Genomic DNA, 23,470 nt, shown 5'->3' with positions numbered 1-23,470 from the left:
GCAATTTGGCTTGGAGTCTGCCTGGATTTTTCTTCCGTCGGACAAGCGCCTGGCCCAATTATTAGGAGTTCAGAGTCTCTGATGTCCTGTTCCCGTTTCCATTCGGGTCTGCATGCAAGTCCTGGGTCGAATGGTGGCGGCTATGGAAGCTTTCCAGTTTCATTATCGACCTCTTCAGAATTCTCTTGTACCGAATGGGACAAATCTCCACTGATCCTTGATTGGAGACTTTCCCCCTCCCAAGACTCTCCAGTCCCTCTGTTGGTGGCTTCGGTCCTCTCTTCGTCAGGGAAAATCCTTCTACCCCTTTACTGGCAGGTAATCTTGATGGATGCCAGTCTCAGCTGTTGGGGAGAAGTTTTCAGGGACCGGATGGGCCAGGGACTTTGGTCCACTCAGGAAGCTCTTCTCCCCATCAACATTCTTAAGCTCAGAGCAATCTACCTTTTTGTCTCTGCCATCGAGAGTGCCTTCTCCAGAACCCCGTTTATGTACAGACTGACAACTCCACAGCTGTGGCATATGTCAATAGTCAGGGTGGCACACACAGCTTAGTGGCTATGGCCTAAGTCTCAAAGATCCTTCTATGGGCGGAGCTCAGAGTTCCCTCCATATCAGCTATTCACGTACCAGGTGTGAAATCTTGGGAGGCGGACTTTTTTCAGCCACTCCTCAGCCGACCCCAACAAATCTCTTCTTCCAGAAGTGTTTGCGGAAATCTGCAACCTCTGGGGCACTTAAAGGGTGGACCTTTTCGCATCTTGTCACAACCACATGGTTTCTCGGTTTGTGGCAAACTCCCAGGACCCCCTGGCTCTAACCATGGACTCCCTGGTGATTACTTGGTCCCTCTTCATCCTCCCTTATCTTTTCCCTCCTCTTCCTCCTTCCAGGGTCCTGAGGAAACTCAAGCGGAGGGCGTTCCTGCCATTCTAGTGTCTCCGGACTGGTCCAGGCGGGTGTGGTACGCAGACGTGGTTCGTCTGGTGGACGACTTGTCACCACGCCTTCCACTTCGATGAGTTCTGCTCTCTCAGGGTCCTCTTGCCACCCCAATTTACAGTCCCTGCATTTGACGGCTTGGTGGTTGAGACCGAGGTTCTGAGAGTTAGGGGATTCTCTCCCCAAGTAATTTGCGCTGTGATTAGAGCACACAAGCCCTTTTCTGCGAAGATTTACCACCGTACTTGGCGGTCTTATTTTCATTGGTGTGAGTCTCACTCCTTTTTCTCCAGTTGCGTTCTCTCTCCCACGACTTCCTTCCTTCTTACAGTCTGGGTTAGAACACTACTTGGCTCTTAGTTCCCTTATGGGACAAGTTTTGGCCCCACTCCTTTTTTTTTTTTTTTTCCCCTCACCGTCCCCTGGCGTCCGATCCTCATGTCCAGACCTTTCTCCAAGGCGTAGCTCACGCTACCCCGCTTTACGGGTCACCTGCTCCCACCTGGGATCTCAATCTGGTTCTCGGGGCCCTACAGGGGGCTCTTTTTGAACCTCTCAGGGATTTTCCTCTTCGTCTCCTTTCTTGGAACGTGGCCTTCCTTATTGCAGTCACTTTTCTATTAGGAGGGTTTGGAGCTGGCAGCCCTATCCTGCCGATCTCCCTACCTCCCTACCTTGTTTTACACCAGCAACCTACAGGTGTGGAAGACCACACAACAAAATGGTGAATATACCCCAATTAGAAGTAACTTATGACAAATAGGATCATGTATAAAAATTATTTTATTGAAACATATAGTTTTAAAAAATACATATATGTATATCTGAAATCACAGAATCAATTCATAAAAGGTAGTATAAAAATAAAGGATATATATATAAAAGTATAAGTATAAAAGTATAAGGTGGATACTGGGGTGAGAGAGCCTGTATGCCAATAAAACAGATAAAGAGATAAAAAAGTTCTTTGAGAAGTCACGATGCTAGTAGTGAGCTGCAATTAATGGTTATAAATAAGTAAATTGATAATGATAAATAAATTAATATCTACAGGGGTTGCATGCACAAGGTGAGGGAAAGAAAGGGGGGGAAGGGCGTCGTGCAAGATATGTGCAAACAAAATGTGCAATACTTGTGGAATTAAATACCACGCAATGGCCGGTGAGGACAAACAAATATCTCACTTGGCAATATCAATGTATTAATTATCTCCCATATTTTTCACATTATTTATTCATTTTATCACTTCCACCCACTCACCTTCTTAGCATTAAATCCCATTGCATATTCGCACACCAGGTTCATCACATTATATAATTCCCATTCACACCTCCCCTCCTTCCCTTCTATTCCTCCCTGCCCTTCCATCACTTTGCATAATGTTGTTTATTCCCACGCACACACACATCCTTACACATTTCCTGTATTATATATATCCCATATGGTCGATCCAATTTAGATCCTACCATTTCCCCTCATTAAGTATTATTTCTCAATTATTTTTTACACATCACTTCATTCACTTAGTTCATTATCGGCATTCAGCCATCTTAGTGAGGCCACAGGCATTTTTGCCTCTAGGGACCGGGTCCGGCGCACATGCGCAATATCATAGCATACGGCGGCCATGTTTGTGTGGCCTGCGCCAATAGCTCCATCCTTGCGCGTATCCGGCTCCCTGTATGGGAGTTGAGCCGGCAAACATGCGCAGTAGTGTACCCCAGGCGAGGACGGCTTACACGGCCCTCCTCTCGCGAGATCCCGGTCTCATTTACATGACCTGATCCGCTCATGTGACCTGACGCTACTTCCGGTTTACATCACCTAGTGTCTCGTAACAGGTGCGTTCCTCACTCCCCATTGGCACACATATACTACTTATAGCGAGGCTATCCCAGTCCACCTCAGTCCTTGACAAAGCCGCTTCCGGCGAAACGCGTCGGAGTTGTGGAGGTGGACTGGGGCGAGTCCTGTGCCAGCCTATACCAAACGGTTCTTTCTCTGTATATCACTCTTTGCTGCTAGTCACTACTCAAACTTGCTGCTATCTATCTGCTGCTATCCATATTATTGCTGCTATTTGCCTGTTGGTTGTTATTGCTTATTGTTAGCACCATACTGTGTGACCCAGGTGATATTATTCTCCTTTTTTTGGATTGCATGTTCAGGTCCTTGTCCACTTCATTTGCACGGTTAATTTTTTGCACTTGTTGTAACTCACTTGAGTGTTATTTTTTACTTGTTTTCTGCCTTGATTATTAATTAATAATTCCATCACATTTATTTGTTTGTCCTCACCGGCCATTGCGTGGTATTTAATTCCACAAGTATTGCACATTTTGTTTGCACATATCTTGCACAACGCCCTTCCCCCCCCTTTCTTTCCCTCACCTTGTGCATGCAACCCCTGTAGATATTAATTTATTTATCATTATCAATTTACTTATTTATAACCATTAATTGCAGCTCACTACTAGCATCGTGACTTCTCAAAGAACTTTTTTATCTCTTTATCTGTTTTATTGGCATACAGGCTCTCTCACCCCAGTATCCACCTTATACTTTTATATATATCCTTTATTTTTATACTACCTTTTATGAATTGATTCTGTGATTTCAGATATACATATATGTATTTTTTAAAACTATATATTTCAATAAAATCATTTTTATACATGATCATACTTGTCATAAGTTACTTCTAACTGGGGTATATTCACCATTTTGTTGTGTGGTCTTCCACACCTGTAGGTTGTTGTTTTAGTTGCTCTTTTAGTGAATAATAAATCCCCTATCCTACCTATATAATATTCTATTTTGAGCCCTTGAGGAAAGTCTTTTTCGGTCACACACTTGTTTTACACCAGGACAAAGTGGTCTTTCGCCCGGTTCAGTCCTTTTTACCTAAGGTTGTTTCTGCCTTTCACCTCAAAGAGGACATTGTCCTTCCGTTTTTTTGTCCTGCTCCTTCTCATCCCAGGGAGCATTTGCTCCATTGGCTTGATGTGGTAGGAGCTGATCGGATTTACCTCTATCACTTATTCCTTTCACCAGTGGGACTCCTTCCTTGTCCTTATGGAGGGTAGTCGTATTGGACTTCCTGTTTCAAAGTCAATCATTTTTGCGATGGATTCGTTTCGCCATCTTGGAAGCTTACCGCTGCAAAGGGAAGACTCATCTTTTCAGGGTCTCCGCTCTTTCCACTCATTCTGTCAGAGCCTTCTGGGCTCTCCTCAACAAGGCTTCTGCCTTGTAAATCTGTAAAGCGGCCACCTGGTTATCTTTACACACTTTTACAAAATTCTACCAGGTACATGCCTTCTCATCTTCAGAGGCTAGTCTGGGTCGCAAGGTGTTGCAGGCGGCTGTGGCTCAGCCTCCCACCTGAGTTGGGAATCATTTACCCACCCCGGGGACTTCTTTGGTACGTCCCATGGTCTGTGTCCCCCCCCCCCCCCCCCAATGGAGCCGATAGAGAAAAGGAGATTTTTATGCTTACCGTAAAATCTTTTTCTCAGAGGATCCATTGGGGGGACACAGCTCCCTCCCATTTGTTCTGGTTTCCTGGTTTCATTGCTCGTCCGAGGGTGTTTTCAGTTAATTTTTATTCTCTGGTTCCTCGGACGGTTCTGTTTTTTCTGACCTGTCGGTCCTCTCCTACTGCTCTGGGACTAGACTGATTAGCCCAGCCGCCTGTGGGCGGGTATATCCTGCTGGGAGGGGCTGACTTTTCTTGTTGCCTAGTGGCAGCAGCATATACCCATGGTCTGTGTCCCCCAATCGATCCTCCAAGAAAAAGATTTTACGGTAAGCATAAAAATCTCCTTTTTTCACATACAGGTAGGAAAGCTATCAAAACCTGTGGAGCACCTTTCCTAATACACTGCTCAAAAAAAATAAAAGAAACACTAAGATAACACATCCTAGATCTGAATGAACTAATCGCATGGAATACTTTTTGTCTTAGTTGAATGTGCTGACAATAAAATCACACAAATTAATGGAAATCAAATTTAACAACCCATGGAGGTCTTGATATGGAGTCACACTCAAAATCAAAGTGGAAAACCACACTACAGGCTCATCCAACTTTGATGTAATGTCCTTTTAAAACAAGTCAAAATGAGGCTCAGTAGTGTGTGTGTGTGGCACCTCCACGTGCCCGTATGACCTTCCTACAATGCCTGGGCATGCTCCTGATGATGAGGTGGCGGGTTGGTCTCCTGAGGGATGTCCTCCCAGACCTAGACTAAAGCATCCGACAACTCCTGGACAGTCTGTGGTGCAACGTGGTGTTGGTGGATGGAGGGAGACATCATGTCCCAGATGAGCTCAATCGGATTCAGGTCTGGGGAATGGGCGGGCCAGTCCATAGCATCAATGCCTTCCTCTTCCAGGAACTGCTGACACACCCCAGCCACATGAGGTCTAGCATTGTCTTGCATTAGGAGGAACCTAGGGCCAACCGCACAAGCATATGGTGTCACAAGGGGTCTGAGGATCTCATCTCTGTACCTAATGGCAGTCAGGCTACCTCTGGCAAGCACATGGAGGGCTGTGCGGACCCCCAAAGAAATGCCACCCTACACCATTACTGTCCCACCACCAAACGGTCATGCTGGAGGATGTTGCAGGCAGCAGAACGTTCTCCACTGCATCTCCAGACTCTGTCACATGCCCAGTGCTTTCATCTGTGAAGAGCACAGGGCGCCAGTGGCAATTTGCCAATCTTGGTGTTTTCTGGCAAATGCCAAACGTACTGCACGGTGGTGGGCTGTAAGCGCAACTCCCACCTGTGGTTGTCGGGCCATCATACCACCCTCATGTAGTCGGTTTCTGACAGTTTGAGTGGACACATGCACAATTGTGGCCTGCTGGAGGTCATTTTGCAGGGCTCTGGCAGTGCTCCTCCTTGCACAAAAGTAGAGGTGGTAGTCCTGCTGCTGGGTTTTTGCCCTCCTACAGCCTCCTCCACCTCTCCTGATGTACTGGCCTGTCTCCTGGTGGCGCCTCCATGCTCTGGACACTACGCTGACAGACACAGCAAACCTTCTTGCCACAGCTCGCATTGATGTGCCATCCTGGATGAGCTGTACTACCTGAGCCACTTGTGTGGGTTGTAGACTCTCAGTCTCATGCTACCACTAGTGTGAAAGCACCGCCAGCATTCAAAAGTGACCAAAACATTAGCCAGGAAGCATAGGAACTGAGAAGTGGTCTGTGGTCACCACCAGCAGAACCACTCCTTTTATTGATGGTGTCTTGCTAATTGACAATCAATTTCACATGCTTTTGTGCAAATGGAACAGACAACAGGTGGAAATTATAGGCAATCAGTGTTGCTTCCTGAGTGGACAGTGTGATTTCACAGAAGTGTGATTGACTTGGAGTTACTTTGTTGTTTGTGTTACTTTTCTTGTTTTCTCTCCTTGATACACTGCTCAAAAAAAATAAACATCGGTATTTTTTATGTGTAGCATCAAAAAGTAATATATATCTTAGACTTCTTTAAACTACCATACAAAACATAAACTGCACCCCAGAATTTTTTTTTTTTTTTTTTTTTTTTTTTTTTTTTTGCGCTTTCAAATGTGACCTGCTTATTTTATAATTTAATTGTAGAATTGGTTTGGGTTTCCACATTTCATAGTCTTAGTGGTTTGTTGGGCAGATGAATGACCTGCTAGTATAGTTTGCCACTTGTAAGTCTGTGGCTCCAGGGAATTGGATGCAATTTGGTAGCAGTGGTTGTCAGACATTGGAGTGTTGTGCAGTTGGGGAAATTTTTATTTATTTTTTTGATCCAGCGCAGGTTGCTTGTGTATGAAATCTTTCTTTATTGCGTAAAATCCACTAAGTAGACACAGGTAAGGCTGCCTAAAGTGGCTGGAACGTGTTGCTTTTTACCTGTACCTGTGTCTACTTAGTGGATTTTATGCAAAAAAGAAAGATTTTATACACGAGCAAACTGCACTGGATCACATATATTCTTTTGTTTCTTCTTGCATTGGGTGAGGATCCGCATCAGCCTGGTGTGAGGTGAGCTGTATGCTGTTATTTTTGTTAGGATGTGCAGTTGGTTTAAAGCAATAGACACACAGTTTACTTCTATGATTGTGAAATCACTGACATATTTACACATGTGAAGCACACAATAAAATGCTGTTGTGTCCTGACCTAAACCTGCTGTCAAAGTAAACTCCCAAGATTTGAGTTTACCCATACACACTGGGGCACATTTACTGTGTGTAGTAAAAAAAATACTAATACTATATTAGGGCTGCAACTAACGATTATTTTAATAATCGATTAGTTGTCTATTATTTTATCGATTAATTGATTAATGGGAAAAAAATGTCAAAATGCCAAAAAAGGGGTTCAACTGATTCTACTTGAAAAACTGTGTACAATGGCTTTATTAAAAGTTTCTAGCATGTGATGGGACCAAACAGCAGCAATTTTGGTATTTTTTTTTTTTACGTTTACACCGGTTGCTGTCATTATTAATGATCCTGTACAGAAACCAGCGTAAATTTGATACTGCTGCAGGGGTAACTGTCTGAACTATTAAAAGAAAATGTTAATCATTCACTAATATTTTAATAGTTCAGACAGTTACCTATGCGGTAGTATCAAATATGTAAAAGAAAAAAAAGTTACAAGGTTTTTTCTTTTTTTTTTTTTTTTTACTTTTTTTTTTTCTTAATATAGCACTCCTATACACATGTGTATGTGCAGACTGCAGACTATTGCTTTTACAGACCCCTTTAGACAGCATGGCCCCCCCCCCCCCCTCTTTAGACTGCAGGGCCCCACTTTAGAGAACAGCCCCCACCCTTGTAGACCACAGGGCCCCCTTTAGACCGCAGGGCCTTCCTTTAGAGAGCAGGGCCCCTCTTTAGACCGCAGCCCCCACCCTTGTAGACAGCTCACCTGCAGCTGTCCTCTGTCGGGGCTGCTGCTCCACTGCACAGTTCTAGCGTCCACATCATGTAGTCCTATGGAGGAGCAGGTGACACACACGTCACTCTGCTTCCTCCGTAACATGGCGCAGGGGAGGAGTGGAGTGACGTGTGTGTCACATGGTCCTCCATAGGACTACATGATGCGGACGCTAGAACTGTGCAGCGGAGCGGCAGCCCCGACAGAGGACAGCTGTAGGTGAGCGGTCTACAAGGGTGGGGGCTGCGGTCTAAAGGGTAGGCCCTGCTGCCGCCGCCGCCCCACATGTCCCCGCTGCTGCCTTGCTCCTAGCGCCCCGCCGGGACATGTCTATTTTCTGCTGCTCATCTCGGTACCCAACGGAGATGAGCAGCACGTCCCGGCACTGCGCTGATTGCACTAGGAGCAGGGCAGCGGTGGGGACATGTCGGGCGGCGGTGAATAAACAAATGAATGTAGCCTATATGCGGGACATGTCAGCTTCATTCATTCATTCACTGCCGCCAGACAACGAATCGGGCGATTATTCGATAACAGGATTTGTCGACAACTAATCCCGTTATCGATTACATAGATTAATCGTTGCAGCCCTATAATATATAAATTATTATTATATTTATTAATTTATTTATTTATTATTATTAATAATAATAATAATAATTATTATTATTGTAGCCGTTTTAGTCCAGTGATGCAAATCAAAAAATGTTTCAGTATCTTGTAATACCTTTTTTATTGGACTAACAGAATTTTGTAGAGAAGCTTTCGGGATTCCTCCCTTTATCAAGTCCAAATCTAAGCTCACAGAGGACACAGGTAACATCTCACAAATATGCAGGGGTTAAGACAATAGATGTGGAGAATTAACACTAAGATGGGCCATAAATTGTCCTGCTATAGGAACATAGACTGAATAGATAAGGATGAGAGAAAGGGGGAGCAAATTTAATAATATATATAGTATAGGGCTGCAACGATTAATCGATTAAAATCGATAATGGGATTCGTTGTCGACGAATCCAGTTATCGAATAATCGCCCGATTCGTTGTCTGCCGTCAGTGGCAGCAGTGAATGAATGAAGCCGACATGTCCCGCATATAGGCTACATTAATTTGTTTATTCACCGCCGCCCGACATGTCCCTGCTGCTGCCTTGCTCCTAGTGTAATCAGCGCAGCGCCGGGACGTGCTGCTCATCTCCGTCGTGCTGCTCATGTCCCGGCGGGGCACTAGGAGCAAGGCAGCAGCGGGGACATGTGAGGCAGCGGCGGCAGCAGGCCCCCCCCTTTAGACCGCAGCCCCCACCCTTGTAGACAGCTCACCTACAGCTGTCCTCTGTCGGGGCTGCTGCACAGTTCTAGCGTCCGCATCATATAGTCCTATGGAGGACCATGTGACGCACAAGTCACTCCACTCCTCCCTGTAATTTAGCAGGACAAAGTGAGATGCAAAAGAGAATCCAGTACAGCATAGATTATAAGAGAATCCAGTATAGTACAGGATATAAGAGAATACAGTACAGCACAGGTTATAAGAGAATACAGTACAGGATATAAGAGAATACAGTACAGTACAGGGTATAAGATTACAGTACAGCACAGCACAGGTTATAAGAGAATACAGTACAGCACAGGATACAAGAGAATACAGTACAGGGTATAAGAGAATCCAGTACAGCCCAGGGTATAAGAGAATCCAGTACAGCACAGGGCATAAGAGAATATAGTACAGTACAGGTTATATGGCCTATCTTAATGTGAATTCTCCACATCTATTGTCTTAACCCCCTGCATATTTGTGAGATGTAACCTGTGTCCTCTGCTTGTGAGCTTAGATTTGCTTTGGACTTAAAGGAAGGAATCCCGAAAGCTTGTCTCTACAAAATTCTGTTAGTCCAATAAAAAAAGGTTACAACATACTGCAACATTTTTTGTGTCTGTGTGTGTGTCTGTGTGTGTGTCTGTGTGTATATGTATATGTGTATGTTAATAATTGTGTAATTGTGTTTGATTTATAAAGTGGCTGCGCGTCAAAAAAAATAAAAATAATAATAATCTGTGCTGCAAAAGAAAAACTTTTGCCCTAAGTTTATACCACCTATGAGCTGAATTAACTTGCAGCACAGTTCTTTCTAATTTGCTATTATTGCTATAATTATTTTATCTATTAAAGGTTAACTTTTTTTTATGGCACCTCTGTTCCTTTAGGAACAACATTTATTATTTTCTGACTCTTGCCGAACGGGTTACTGTATCTTGCTAGTGTATGGCTATATCCAGATATACACATAATTATCTTGCAGCACAATTCTGCACCAAAAAATGGCAACGTATGGGAGGCGCAAACTTGGCCTAGACAAGGAATCAAAAAATATTTATGGCTCATACCTCCAAATATTGCATCAACCCAATGCACCAAAAAGACACCACCAAGTTATACTTAGAGGCACAAAAACATTATAAATCACCCTCAATGTGTTAGGAAACATAAGTACTTTTGTGCAGTGCATAGAACTCTACAAATGAAAAACGTGCATGGCTGATTTAAGATGGCACAAATACCATGTAGATTTTTTTTTTTTTTTTATTCCCTGCCAGGGCTTGAACAAGCTTTGGGAGCTGGGGCTTCCTGGTAAATTGCTATTGGTATGCTTTCTAGTATTGCTTTTTTTTTTTCTTCTCTTTAGTAAATAAATTTAGAACTTTTTTTCCAAATATTTATTTCTCGGTAGCCTTATTGGGGGACACAGAAACCATGGGGGGACAAAGACCATGGGTATTATGCTGCTGCCCACTAGGAGGCAGACACTAGGCAAAAGAAAAGTCTGCTCCTCCCAGCAGGATATACCCGCCCACTAGCACTGAGCTAATCAGTTTTAGCTTAGTGTCGGTAGGAGGCAGACACAGGTCTGGAGCTCTCCAGACCTGGTCTTCTATATTTTATTATCTAGCTAGTTATGGCTAGTTAGAATTTTTTTTCCTTTTTATTTTTCTTGGTTGGGTGACAGGAGAATGGTGCTACCTGATCTCCCACATGCGACAAAGGAGCACGGTGCATAAAGTATAGGCCGTCCATCCTTTCTTGCCAAAGGTCAGCACCTGGCGCTAGTACCCTGGGTCTGGGTCCCCCACTTGCCCCTGCCTGCCTCGCTATGGCAGCGCGACACGATGCAGCGCGGCCTTTAGCTGACTGAAGACTTCAAGGGTGGGTATGAGAAGATGGAGTCAACGGGGGAGTAGGAACTTCAGCCCCCCCCCCCCCCCCCACAGCATGCATCCAGTCCCCGTCCTAGTCTCTGCAGCTGCTGCTCAGGAGGTGCAGTTTCCAGCGCACCTTCTTTTTCCAGGCGGCCGGTGCCCTGATCGTGTGGCTGTCACCCCGTCCATGCGGATGCTCTGTGAATTTAGCTCTCGGCTTCTTCATTTACTGTAGGCTGCCTGTTTTCTATAGTGCACACAGTGAACGTTAGCATCAGTGTGAATGGGTCTTCCGAGAGACCCGTTCACACTGGAATTTCAGTGGCGGACAACTCCGCCTCTGAAATTGTTCCGCGCAAAGAAAGAACATGTTCATTCTTTGTGCGGAAGTCCGCGAGCACTGCATAGCTGTCAATGGTGATGGCCAGGCTGAATCTCTGCGAGCGGAGATTAAGCTACATATCTGTAGTGTGAACATACTCTTATTGTCTCCTAATGGCCAAAAAGTCATTACAACTACATATTTTTTCTATGGCCCTTCCTTGTGCTCCTGTCTGCCTCAGATTCCCTGCCTTCCTAGTATGCCTTCATGGCATTCTTATCGATTCTCTGCTTGTTGGCTAACATCAAGTGTAGTATCTGTTCTTATCAGTTTTTAATATCTGATATGTCCCCTATCCGGGAACCATATATTGAATACATTTTTCAGAACGGGGGACTATTTTGAAGCTTGCTTGTCTGATTGTTTGTTTCTGCAGGCTCGGTGCACCTCACATATTGGAATGTTTGGCTTTTGTTCGTGTATGCGGCACAAGCCTTGTGCATTATACCCTAGGTGCTTCTCGTCCCTGTCCCTGAGTAACCTCTTTTTCGGGTTTTCCTATCTATCCCTTGCACCCCATTGGTAATTATCGCTGGGGTGTGCAGTTATGCCAGAGGTTCGGAATTGGGGACTGTAACCAGAGTTGCTCGCCAAGGGTGGTTAAAGGGGTATTGCAGGAATTTTTTTTTATTTGACTATGCTACAGGGGCTGTCAAGTTAGTGTTGTTCATAATATAGTGTCTGTACCTTTGTATGATGGTTTTCTCACAATTCTTCTGTGATTTTCACTCAAATATTTATTTATTTTTACCAGCATACAAAATTAGTGGTCTCAGATTTTTCCCAGGTTGCAATGCAGCTGAGACCCGACTCACTAGACGGCTGATGACAGGGAGCCTGTCTGCTTCAATGGGTGGTGTGATCGCTTGGTGGGAGAGAGATTAATCTGCAACTAATGCAACAGCTGTAGGCACCCTGATTGAAAACCACAGGTCTTTTGAATGAATGCAGCTCATTTATGTTTCAATGGTTGGGGTGGCTGATGTGTGGGAGGGAGGAAAATGGAATTTGTAGTCCCAAAAAAGTCAAACAGGAAATGCCTGTTCACAAAAAGCTAGCCACAGTATTATGGTAATCTCACAACATAGCCATTTAGCCCCAAGACAAGCGTGGATCCTTCCTAAGCATGCCCATTACTGCCTGCCATGTACGTTCAGATCCCTCCAAGGACAACCTTCCTGATAATGCTTTTAAACCTTTGCCCCTCTAATTTAAAACTATGTCCTCTTGTGGTAGTTTTTCTTCTTTTAAATATGCTCTCCTCCTTTACCATGTTGATTCCCTTTCTGTATTTAAAATTCTCTATTATATCCCCTCTGCCTCTTCTTTCTTCCAAGCTATACATGTTAAGGTCCTTTTAACCTTTCCTGGTACGTTTTATCCTGCAATCCATGTACTAGTTTAGTAGCTCTTCTTTGAACTCTCTAGAGTATCTATATCCTTCTGGAGATACGGCCTCCAGTACTGCGCACAATACTCCAATTGAGGTCTCACCAGTGTTCTGTACAGCGGCATGAGCACTTCTCTCTTTCTACTGCTTATACCTCTCCCTATACATCAAAGCATTCTGCTAGCGTTTCCTGCTGCTCTATTACATTGTCTTCCTACCTTTTAAGTCTTCTGAAATAATTACTCCTAAATCCCTCTCCTCAGATACTGAGGTCAGGGCTGTGTCAAATAATCTATATTCTGCCTGAGGGTTTTTACGCCCCAGGTGCAGTATCTTGCACTTATCCACATAAAATTTCAGTTGCCAGAGTTCTGACCATTCTTCTAGTTTGCCTAAATCCTTTTCCATTTGGCGGATCCCTCCAGGAACATCAACCCTGTTACATATCTTTGTGTCATCAGCAAAAAGACATACCTTACCATCAAGACCTTCTGTAATATCGCTAATGAAGATATTAAACAATATTGGTCCCAGTACAGATCCCTGAGGTATCCCACTGGTGAAAAGACCTTGCTCTGAATATTCTCCATTGACTACAACCCTCTGTTGTCTGTTACTCAGCCACTGCCTAATCCACTCAACAATATTGGAGTCCAAGCTCAATGACAGAAGACTTATCAATAAACTACAATGTGGGACAGTGTCAAAAGCCTTACTAAAATCTAGATATGCGATATCTACTGCCCCTCCGCCATCTATTATTTTAATCACCCAGTCAAAAAAAATCAATAAGATTTGTTTGACATGATCTCTCTGAAGTAAACCCATGTTGTTTTTCATCTTGCAATCCTATACTTTAGTAGGGTTTCCATTAATTTCCCCACTATTGATGTCAGACTTACTGGCCTATAGTTGCTTGATTCCTCCTTACTACCTTTCTTGCAAATGGGCACAACATTTGCTAATTTCCAATCTTCCGGGACGGCTCCTGTTACCATTGATTGGTTAAATAAATCTAACGGTTTTGCTAGCTCACCACTAAACTCTTTCTCTCATGGAGGATGTAATGTCCATGCACCCAGGTTTCATAGACGTCCATGGGAGAGTGCTTTCAGCCACATCTGTGGCTGAATTCCGGATCCCCACTACTGGTGGGAGACAACCAAGCTTTGTGTCCCTGCAGATGCAAGGGACCTTCTATGGCAGCAGCATCTGCTTACATGGGTGATGTCCCGTTGGTTTGCCGTAGAATTGGTTTCTAGTACGAGGGATCCAGTGGGTGACCCTGCATATTCATACGGCGCTCTGTGGTAATGGCATCCACTTTTTTTTTTTCCCCCCTTGGAGGGGGGATATCATTGGCCTTCCTGTGCCAGTGGTTCACATGTTTCCTGCTGTAGCCGACACAGCGCAGGGTTGGTGGTGGGGAGCCTGCCATAGCCGTTTTTTTCCCCCCTCCTTATGGGAGGAGTTGTTTTGCGTGTCTCTGCCATTGCTGAGGTACCTTTATGTCAGTTGGTTTATTGGTTCCACCTCTGGCTCGTCCAGGGTTTCCATTCTCCACCCTAGGGGAGGTGCTTAGTGGGCTAGGTAGGCCTTCTGCTCCGGCTATTTTCTCAGTCTCCTTTTCCCTCTATGGAAAGTGTGTATTAGTGGTCCGGCTACGCACTAATATTGCCTACTTTGGTATGCCTATTGTTGCACATAGGTCTTGGCTCGCCCTCCTGGAGTTTGGGTGGAGTTTCCTAGGTTTCCACTATTTCACGGGCAGTCTTTGCATTTCTCCTCTTCTTCTAGGCGGGGTGCTGTCTGGCTTCTATTCTTCCTCCTGTGGCTGCTTCAGCCATCTCGTTGAACCCTTCCGCTACCGGCTGGGGGGTAGCTTATTGGGTGTCTGCTATCAAGGTTCGCACCTCGTGCTTTCCCCGTCTTCTAAGGGGTTATGTGGCCTTGTACGGTTCCTGCATTTGCTTTTGCAACTGTTGTCCTCTGAACTCCCAGTATCGGAGATTTTCTTTATTCTGCTCCTGCCCTATTGGCTTAGTTGCAGCTGTTGCCGTCATAGTTTTCACATTCACCCTCTTTCGTTCACTTTTTGGTACTGCCACTGCCACTTGGTACTGCCACTTTTTGGTACTTTTTTATTTTTTTTATTTTTTTTCTTGCCAGGTCTATACTCTGGCTTCTCCAGGCCCTTGCGCTGCCCTCGCTCTCCCTGTCGGGGTACGTCTTGCTTGGAAGCCATCCTGGTGGTCCTTGTGCTTCCTTCTGGATGTGAAGGCTCTGTTCTCTGCTCTTACTCTCAGAGATCTTTCTGCTTAGGGTCTCTTGAGGCCTTTTTGTTCTGGGTGCCTTTGGCTCCCCGGGGTTCCTCGACAGTCTCGGCTGTAGCAAGTCACTCCTCCTTTTTTGGAGTTGTCCATTGTCCTGTGCTTGCCCGCCAGTCTAGGTGGGCGCCCTGGTAATGTCTTCTTTACCTATCCCTATTGCTTTAGCTGGGTTGACATCTCGCTGGGTCCCCTCGGTCTTCCTCTTTGATTGTCCTTCTGGGTTGTTACTATCTCGGTCATCCGGCAGCAGAAAGGATGTCCAGCCGGAAAACTTGTGTAATAAAACTTCAAGTTTATTCCATAGCAATATGCAGTTACGGGTGTGGTCAGGCAAGGGGACTCATTTCAGCCTACATAGAGGCCTTACTCATACTCTCTCGGTCATCCAGTCTGTTCCGACTATTGGAGCCCCCTGCTTGATCGGCCTTGTCTATCCCCTAGTCTCTTGTGTCTTCAAGTGTCGGGCGGCATGGTGACTTCGGGTAGCGGTGCCTTTTTTTTCTTTTGGCCACTATTCTTCCTTAGGGTTGGTCACTCTTCCCTGGCAGCGCCAGAGTCTTTCTGGTTCCTCTCCCTTGGTATTTTGCCTTTTCAGGCTCTCCTTGCCTTGGGCTCTCTTCCGGGTGGCCTTTCCATGCATTGTGCTCTGGGGTGGTTCTTCCTGATGCTTCCACCTTTCTGGGGGTTCTTGTTTCTGACCTTGGCGAGTTTCTGGTCCCCACTCTTCTCCGCCATTTCTCTGCAGAGGCAGTCTTTGTTCGCCACTCCATGTCCCGCCCCGGCCTAGGTGCTAGTCAGTCGGAGTGTTCACTCCAATTTGTGTCTCTCTGCCTCTCCTGGTTTGAGACTCCTGGGTCCCTCCATTTCTTCCTGCATCTGGGATCCTCTTTTTCTCTGGGCGACTACTCTGGTGTTCTGGATGGCTCTGCTACTTCTTCCCTCTGTACTATTTGGAGGGAGGAGGAATGCAAATAGACCTGTCTCAGGGTAGAGGGCCTGCATTTGCCTTACTTGGACAAATCTCTGCATTAGGGGTATCTCTCTCTTCTGCGTTTTTGGTCAGGCCTTGGTGGTCCCGCATCTTCTGTCTTTTCATCAGAGGTGTTTTCTGCTCTCCTGCCATGGCTCATACGGCTCAGCAGGCCTCCAGGGCGACCATTTGTTGTCTTATTTAGTTTCCTGTCGGACTCCAGTCCGTGCACAGTTCCTTTTTTGGGTCTTAGCTAGCCCCTCATGTTTTGCAGGAGCTTCCGGGTGGTTGGTTGCCGGTTTCCTCTGAGCCTCAACTTTCTTGGGCGAATGGTTATCGCTCAGTCTCTGGCCTAACCTTCACATCTCTGGTGGTCCTTTTTCCCCACCCCAGGGACTGCTTTGGGATGTCCCATGGTTTGTGTCTCCCAATAAGGCGACCGAGGAAAAGGAGACATAGCACCCACCCATTTTTCGGTTACCTGGTCAGGTTGTTTGCCTGTTATTGCATATGGTATCCTTCGGACGTTTTCTCCTTTTGTGGTTTGGGTTCTCCTACTGCTTTGTGACAAAACTGATTAGCTCAGTGCTAGCGGGCGGGTATATCCTGCTGGGAGGAGCCGACTTCTTCCCCCCCCCCCCCCCCCCCCCTAGTGTCAGCCTCCTAGTGGACAGCAGAATACCCATGGTCTCTGTGTCCCCCATGGTCTTGGTGTCCCCCAATGAAGGCTATGAGGAAGAGATTTTACGGTGAGTACAAATCTCCTTTTTCTTGTGTACTGCTGGGAATTATAATATTCACTTGTTTTATCCTACAGGTTATTTTGTATACTTTGTTAAGTCAGGAAAGAAGAGAAGATCCTGGAGCCGGCTTGCTTTTATATCTGAAGACTGGAAATATGTACACTGTGCCTGCAAATCATCTGGACAAAAGAGGTGTGTTACATGTTAGAAATAAAATTTGATGTGAACATGCCCTTAGTATTAGTATGCCATCTTGACTCCTTCTTTGTAACTAAATTTGAATGGTATCTCTCACCAAAATGAGTAGGAATATGTAGTAGTTTATACTGAATTATACCGGAAAGAGGGACATGCTGTTTCGTTCCATGCATATTCAGGTAAGCACCATCTGGTTGAAGCTAATCTGCGTTGATGACGGCTAGTAAAAATATGTGACTCTGAGGTTACCCTTGGAAATTTGTCACGTATAACACAATGTATTTTTTCCCCTTTTAATAAAATACTGTGTTCACATACCCTAAGTAAGGCCTTGCAAGCTGCCAAATGTGTGCTAGTTAGAACGGCATTATATCACTGTAGCTAGCAGAATATATCCTGTAACATTGAACAATCAGAGCTGGAACTTAAGTCATGAGGAGGATATAGGCTGTGAGTGCTACATGGGGCCGCAGGTAAGATCACCCAGGGGACCCTTTTTATATATAAAAAAAAAAAAAAAAAAAAATAATAATAAAATCTCCTCTTTATGCGACGGTTATCGTAAATATTTAAAAAATTTTAAGGACCTAAAAAAAGCACGTCAGTCCTAAGCAAATTATGTCCTATAGTATTTAAAGGGTTATACTGGATTAAATGAACATATCTTCCTATCCACATTATAGAGGATATGTTATATTGCGGAGTGATCTGACTGCTGGGACCCTCTGCGATCTCCACATTGGGGCCCTGATAACTTTTGTTGTGAATGGATCGACGACTCGCACGAGTGAGCAGCCTCTGCATTCGTTGTCTATACAGCTGTCAAAGAGGGCAAAGTTCTGTATTCTGCTCTCTTCAGCAGCTCCATAGACTTTGAATGTAGTAGTGCTGTGCATGCACAGGTCGCTGATACTTTCAAAACAGTCAGGGCCCCATTCTTGAGACTGCAAGTCTAGTGATTTCACACTTCTATCCACTTAAAATACCACTTTAATGCATGTTCTTTGGGGGAAAAAAGTTATAGAAATAACATGGGGTGTTGTTTTTACAGAATTATTGAAAATAAGAAATGAGCTCTCCTTTTATTTAAAAAATGTGGTACATAAATCTGATGGAACCAAAGAAGTTAAACCTGCCCCTCTACCATCACTCATTGCTGACAGACAAGCCTGCAAATATTGTTCTCAGCTTCGTAACTGTGCACTTTACAGCAAGTAAGTGGCAACGATGATGATGATGTGGTGGTGGTGGTTGTTGTTAATACATAATCTATTTGAATTAGTCATGTAGTCTGGTTATTAACGTGAATTGCACACTTATTTATTTGTGCCTAGGTCTGTTGAACAGCAGAGCGGTAGTTTTTACATTCCCAATGACATGCTTCCAGTTATTGAGAATGAGACTGCACATCTGAAAGTCTCTCATCTGCAGTACTTCAGTCTTTGGTACCTCATGTGCTCCTTAGAAGCGTTGTCAAAAGACTCAAAAATGGGCCGAAAAAATATCTGGATGCAGTCATCTGAAGAAAGGTAATTTCTGTATAGTATTTACTTCTAGATATGTGTTGTAATTTGCTATACTACTTTGTAAAATCTACCCAATTGAACCTTGAAAATGTGATTATGGGACATTTATGAAATCACACTGTAGTGTAAACGGGAATCCATTCATTTTGTTTGTGAATAATAGATTCTGCAAGGAGATATTGGATTCATAAATGCATGTTTTTGAAGCAAAGAGGTTATCAAAAGGAAATATATAATTTAAAGGCTGATCATTTTCTGTAACATATTCACTCATAGCTTTTTCCATAAATAGCTTTTTCCATAAAATTTTTTAAAGCAAAAATGCTAATGTAAACCGATCCTAAGGTTTGGTTCACACTACATTTTGTAACTACGGTTCCCATATACGGCTGGGAGGAGGGGGGGGCGGGGTTTAATCGAGGCGCCCGCACTCGTATTTAATACATGTCTATGAGCCGACCAGAGTGAACCGCAGACTGTGTTTTCGGCCGTATGCGGTTTCCCGACCGCGGGCAAAAACGTGGTCGACAGCGTTTTAGCTTACGGTCGGGAAACCGCATACGGCCGAAAAAGCAGCCGACCGGAGGCTGCGGTTCACTCCAGTTGGCTCATAGACATGCATTAAATACGGTTCCCCTATACGGCTGAGTGTGGGTGCCGCAATTAAGCCCCGCCCCCCCTCCTCCCAGACGTATACGGGAACCGTAGTTACAAAACGTAGTGTGAACCTAGCCTTAAGGCCCCAGAGCCGTATTGGTTTCCTTACCTTTACAACAAATGTAGTTTTAAACTGCCTAGTCTGTTATGTTCTAATGCAGATGCTGTTGCAAAGCATCCTTTATCATAAAGGCACTGTGCATGTATAATGCTTTCATTTTAGTTTAATGGTGCAGTATTAGTGAAATGTAAACGAAAAAGACAATTGAGTCATTTTATGTTCTTTTGTCTATTAGAGAAGAAGATGGACAGTGTTTTGGAAACCTCATTCGTATAGGAAGTGTGCGGAGTGTGAGCGATGAACAACACCTTCATAGCTTTCAGCGCCGAAGTGGTGATATGCCTGCTACAAACCTCATGACGGGAGATAGAGTTGTAGTTAGTGGAGAGGAAAAGAAATTCCTTGCTCTCTCTACTGGTTACGTCAGAGAGGTGGACAAAAATACCATAACGTGTATTTTAGACAGGTACGTTGACTTGTTTTTAGTTGCGTTCTCATATGTCAAAGGCTGCATAAAATGCAAAAACAACTGAAATATGTTTTTATATAGGAGTCTAGCCAAGATACCTCAAGGAACTATATTTAGACTTGATCATGAGGAAGGAGGTGGTGGCATGGAATCTCACCTGGGAAACTTGTCAAAGCTGATGGAAAATTCACCTGCAAGGTTTGTTGCTGCTTTACTCTTAAGTGCTACCAATTAGAGATGAGTGAAGTTATAGTGATTTGATTCGTCATGAACTTCTCGACTCGGTAGTTGATGACTTTAGCCTGCATAAATTAGTTCCGCTTTCAGGTGCTCCGGTGGCTGGAAAAGGTGGATACAGTCTTAGGAGACTCTCTCCTAGGACGGTATCCACCTTTTCCAGCCCACCGGAGCACCTGTAAGCTGAACTAATTTATGCAGGAAAAGTAATCAACTGCCGAGAAGTTCGTGACGAATCAAATCACTGTAACTTCACTCATCTCTACTACCAAACACAAAAGGATGTGAATGGTCTGATTTTTGGGAATGAAGGGGCTACAGAGTTAGTTGCTTAAGTGCACTAAAACAGCTCTGCTGCCCCTTTATTCTCAGGATTGTTGTGGCAGGCAGAGGTTGGACACGGCATATCTTGTTGATGGATAGAGACTTAATAACATTGACAGAGACCTTGGTTTGTTATTCTGGCAGATAGCTATGCTTGTAGGCCTGAGATGTCAACATTGGTCTCTAAAGCACTGGGACACGCACAAGATGAACAGGAATGACAGCAAGAGGTTCACAGAGGGGAACCTCTACACTCACAGATTGTCAGATTAGTAGAATGGCGCGCAGTGATCAATTCTGTACTGAGTGAAATTAATGTCATATACCGGTGTCAATACAAACTGTCAAAAGGCACTGTGATTTTGGCAGTGCTGTGGGAGCCTGGCATTATGTGCCAGCTGGTTCCCACCGAGTGTGATCTTAACACAGCTGACCTTCCTGTATCAGTGGATGTGTATATAAATGCATATTTGTGGGAACTGGTTAACTGACAGAGACTGCTGGTCCAGCTCTGCTTGTGCGAAGAATTGGTACAGATAAAGACTACAGATCATGGCGCTAAAAAACAAGCCATTACACAGCTGTGTAGGTGGAAAAATAAGTTATAGGATGGGGGTCACATGACAATGTGCAGATTTTATATATCCATATAGTAAAACTGAACAAATTATCCAAATTAGGTGTCATTGGAATCTTACTGACTCGTAGATTACATTATATGGAACATAAAGGATGCCAGTAAAAAGGATAGCATGTCTCTCAAAAAAAAAATTCCCTCCTACTGTCAGTGATAAAATCAAATGTCATCAATCTTAGAAGGTGAGGAGGAAGAAAGCTTAAGCCAAAAATCTAAATTTTGTGGTTGGGAAGAGGTTAATCTGATGATAGGGACAGCACCAATGGCATTGACTTCATGTATGTCTTTTTGCAGCAGTTACAAAAATCATTAGGTGTATTAATGCAATATTTAACTGCAGATTTACAAGTTGTCTACTCTCTTTTAGTGAGAAGCTTAGAGATTTGATTATTGATTTTAAGAAACCAGGCTTTATTCAACACTTAAGTAGCGTTCTACCTTATGATGCAAAGGACACTGTGGCTAACATTCTAAAAGGTAAGTTATTTGTGTTGCAGGATGTATGATGAGGATTGCAGTCCACTGCAAACTATTATTTGTGAATAAGATTTTCCAACCTGTGCAAATCTTACTACAATACAGGGATTAAAATGAAATGATAGCTTTTATCCTCTATTTAAAAAACTCCATATATGAATACAAAAATACAACAAGACTCCTCTTTAAATGGTGTACACTGCAGAGTTTTGTAGCAACCTATATGTTAACCAGTTATTAATCCATGCTTCACAAGTAATAATGAAAAAAGGTAGATGTTGAAATGATGGCTCTACTACCGGTTCCTTGGCCATATGAGTTTCTTTATGGACCAAGAAGTTGACTGGTCGAACATTTTTTCTGGAAAACAGAAAAATTAGATTTTCTGCTCCCTGGAACTCCCCTTCCACCCTTTGCTTGTCTTGGAAGTCCCATACCCGCTAATGATGTCCAATAGCCATATGATGTTGCCGATTTTATGGCATTTGCTACTGTCACTTCCTCTGGGAAAGTATACTACACTGCTCAAAAAAAAAAAAAAACAGGAAGAGAACACATCCTAAATCTGAATGAATGAGCTAATCGTATGAAATACTTTCGTCTTTACATAATTTTTGTGAGATTTTGTTGTCGGCACATTCAACTATCAATGGAAATCAAATTTATCAACCCATGGAGGGCTGGATATGAAGTCAAAGTGGAAAACCACACTACAGGCTGATTCAACTTTGATGTAATGTTCTTAAAACAAGTCAAAATGAGGCTTAGTAGTGTGTGTGGCCTCCATGTGCCTGTATGACCTCCCTACAACACCTGGGCATTCTCCTGATGAGGTGGTGGGTAGTCTCCTGAGGGATGTCCTCCCAGGCCTGGACTAAAGCATCTGCCAACTCCTGGACAGTCTGTAGTGCAACGTGGCGTTGGTGGATGGAGCGAGATATGTCCCAGATGTGCTCAATCGGATTCAGGTCTGGGGAACGGGCGGGCCAGTCCATAGCATCAATGCCTTCTTCTTGCAGGAACTACTGGCACACTCCAGCCACATGAGGTCTAGCATTGTCTTGCATTAGGAGGAACCCAGGGCCAACTGCACCAGCATATGGTCTCATAAGGGGTCTGAGGATCTCATCTCGGTACCTAATGGCAGTCAGGCTACCTCTGCCAAGCAAATGGAAGGGTTGCCCCCCAAAGAAATGCCACCCCACACCATTACTGACCCACCTCCAAACCGGTCATGCTGGAGGATGTTGCAGGCAGCAGAATGTTCTCCACGGTGTCTCCAGACTCACATCTGTCACATGTGCTCAGTGTGAACCTGCTTTCATCTGTGAAGAGCACAGGGCGCCAGTGGTGAATTTGCCAATCTTTGTGTTCTCTGGCAAATGCCAAACGTCCTGCACGTTGTTGGGCTGTAAGCACAACCCCCATCTGTGGACATCTGGCCCTCATACCACCCTAATGGAGTCTATTTCTGACCGTTTGAGTGGACACATGCTGGAGGTCATTTTGCAGGGCTCTGGCAGTGCTCCTCCTTGCACAAAGGCGGAGGTAGCGGTCCTGCTGCAGGGTTATTGCCCTCCTACGGCCGCCTTCACGTCTCCTGATGTACTGGCCTGTCTCCTGGTAACACCTCAATGCTCTGGACACTACGCTGACAGACACAGCAAGCCTTGCCACAGCAAGCCTTGCCACAGCTCGCATTGATGTGCCATCCTGGATGAGCTGCACTACCTGAGCCACTTGTGTAGGTTGTAGACTCCGTCTCATGCTACTGTCAAGGATGGCCCGAGGGTGAGGCTTTCAAATGTGATTGACTGTGCTGTTATGTACTGCCAAGTGTCGACATAAGAAAGTATACACCAGACAGGATGTTGCTATAACTCTCTCTTAGCAGGAAACGCAGCTGTTCCCCAAAAGAGTTCTGTTTAATTCAGGAAATACATTTAGTTTTTACATTTGACAAAGGAGGTTTAGTTATGACATCAGAA

General features: G+C 44.4%; 1 protein-coding gene and 1 pseudogene across 1 annotated transcript in view; both read left to right on the top strand.

Annotated features, from left to right (window-relative positions):
- The window catches only part of DNA2 (DNA replication helicase/nuclease 2), a 143,046-nt gene that overhangs the window by 29,758 nt on the left and 89,818 nt on the right, over positions 1-23,470 (top strand). Inside the window, exons 8-13 of the mRNA XM_056530281.1 lie at positions 16,971-17,088; positions 18,146-18,308; positions 18,429-18,623; positions 19,574-19,804; positions 19,889-20,005; positions 21,373-21,482. Of these exons, the coding sequence (XP_056386256.1) occupies positions 16,971-17,088; positions 18,146-18,308; positions 18,429-18,623; positions 19,574-19,804; positions 19,889-20,005; positions 21,373-21,482 (934 nt within the window). The remainder of the gene's footprint in view (positions 1-16,970; positions 17,089-18,145; positions 18,309-18,428; positions 18,624-19,573; positions 19,805-19,888; positions 20,006-21,372; positions 21,483-23,470) is intronic.
- LOC130283662 (U2 spliceosomal RNA) lies at positions 11,682-11,855 on the top strand (annotated as a pseudogene).

The sequence above is a fragment of the Hyla sarda genome, chromosome 7 (genome assembly GCF_029499605.1).
Source record: "Hyla sarda isolate aHylSar1 chromosome 7, aHylSar1.hap1, whole genome shotgun sequence".
Classification (NCBI taxonomy): Eukaryota; Metazoa; Chordata; class Amphibia; order Anura; family Hylidae; genus Hyla; species Hyla sarda.
The sequence above is the reverse complement of the archived record's forward strand: the minus strand, read 5'-3'. Positions and strand labels throughout refer to the sequence as shown.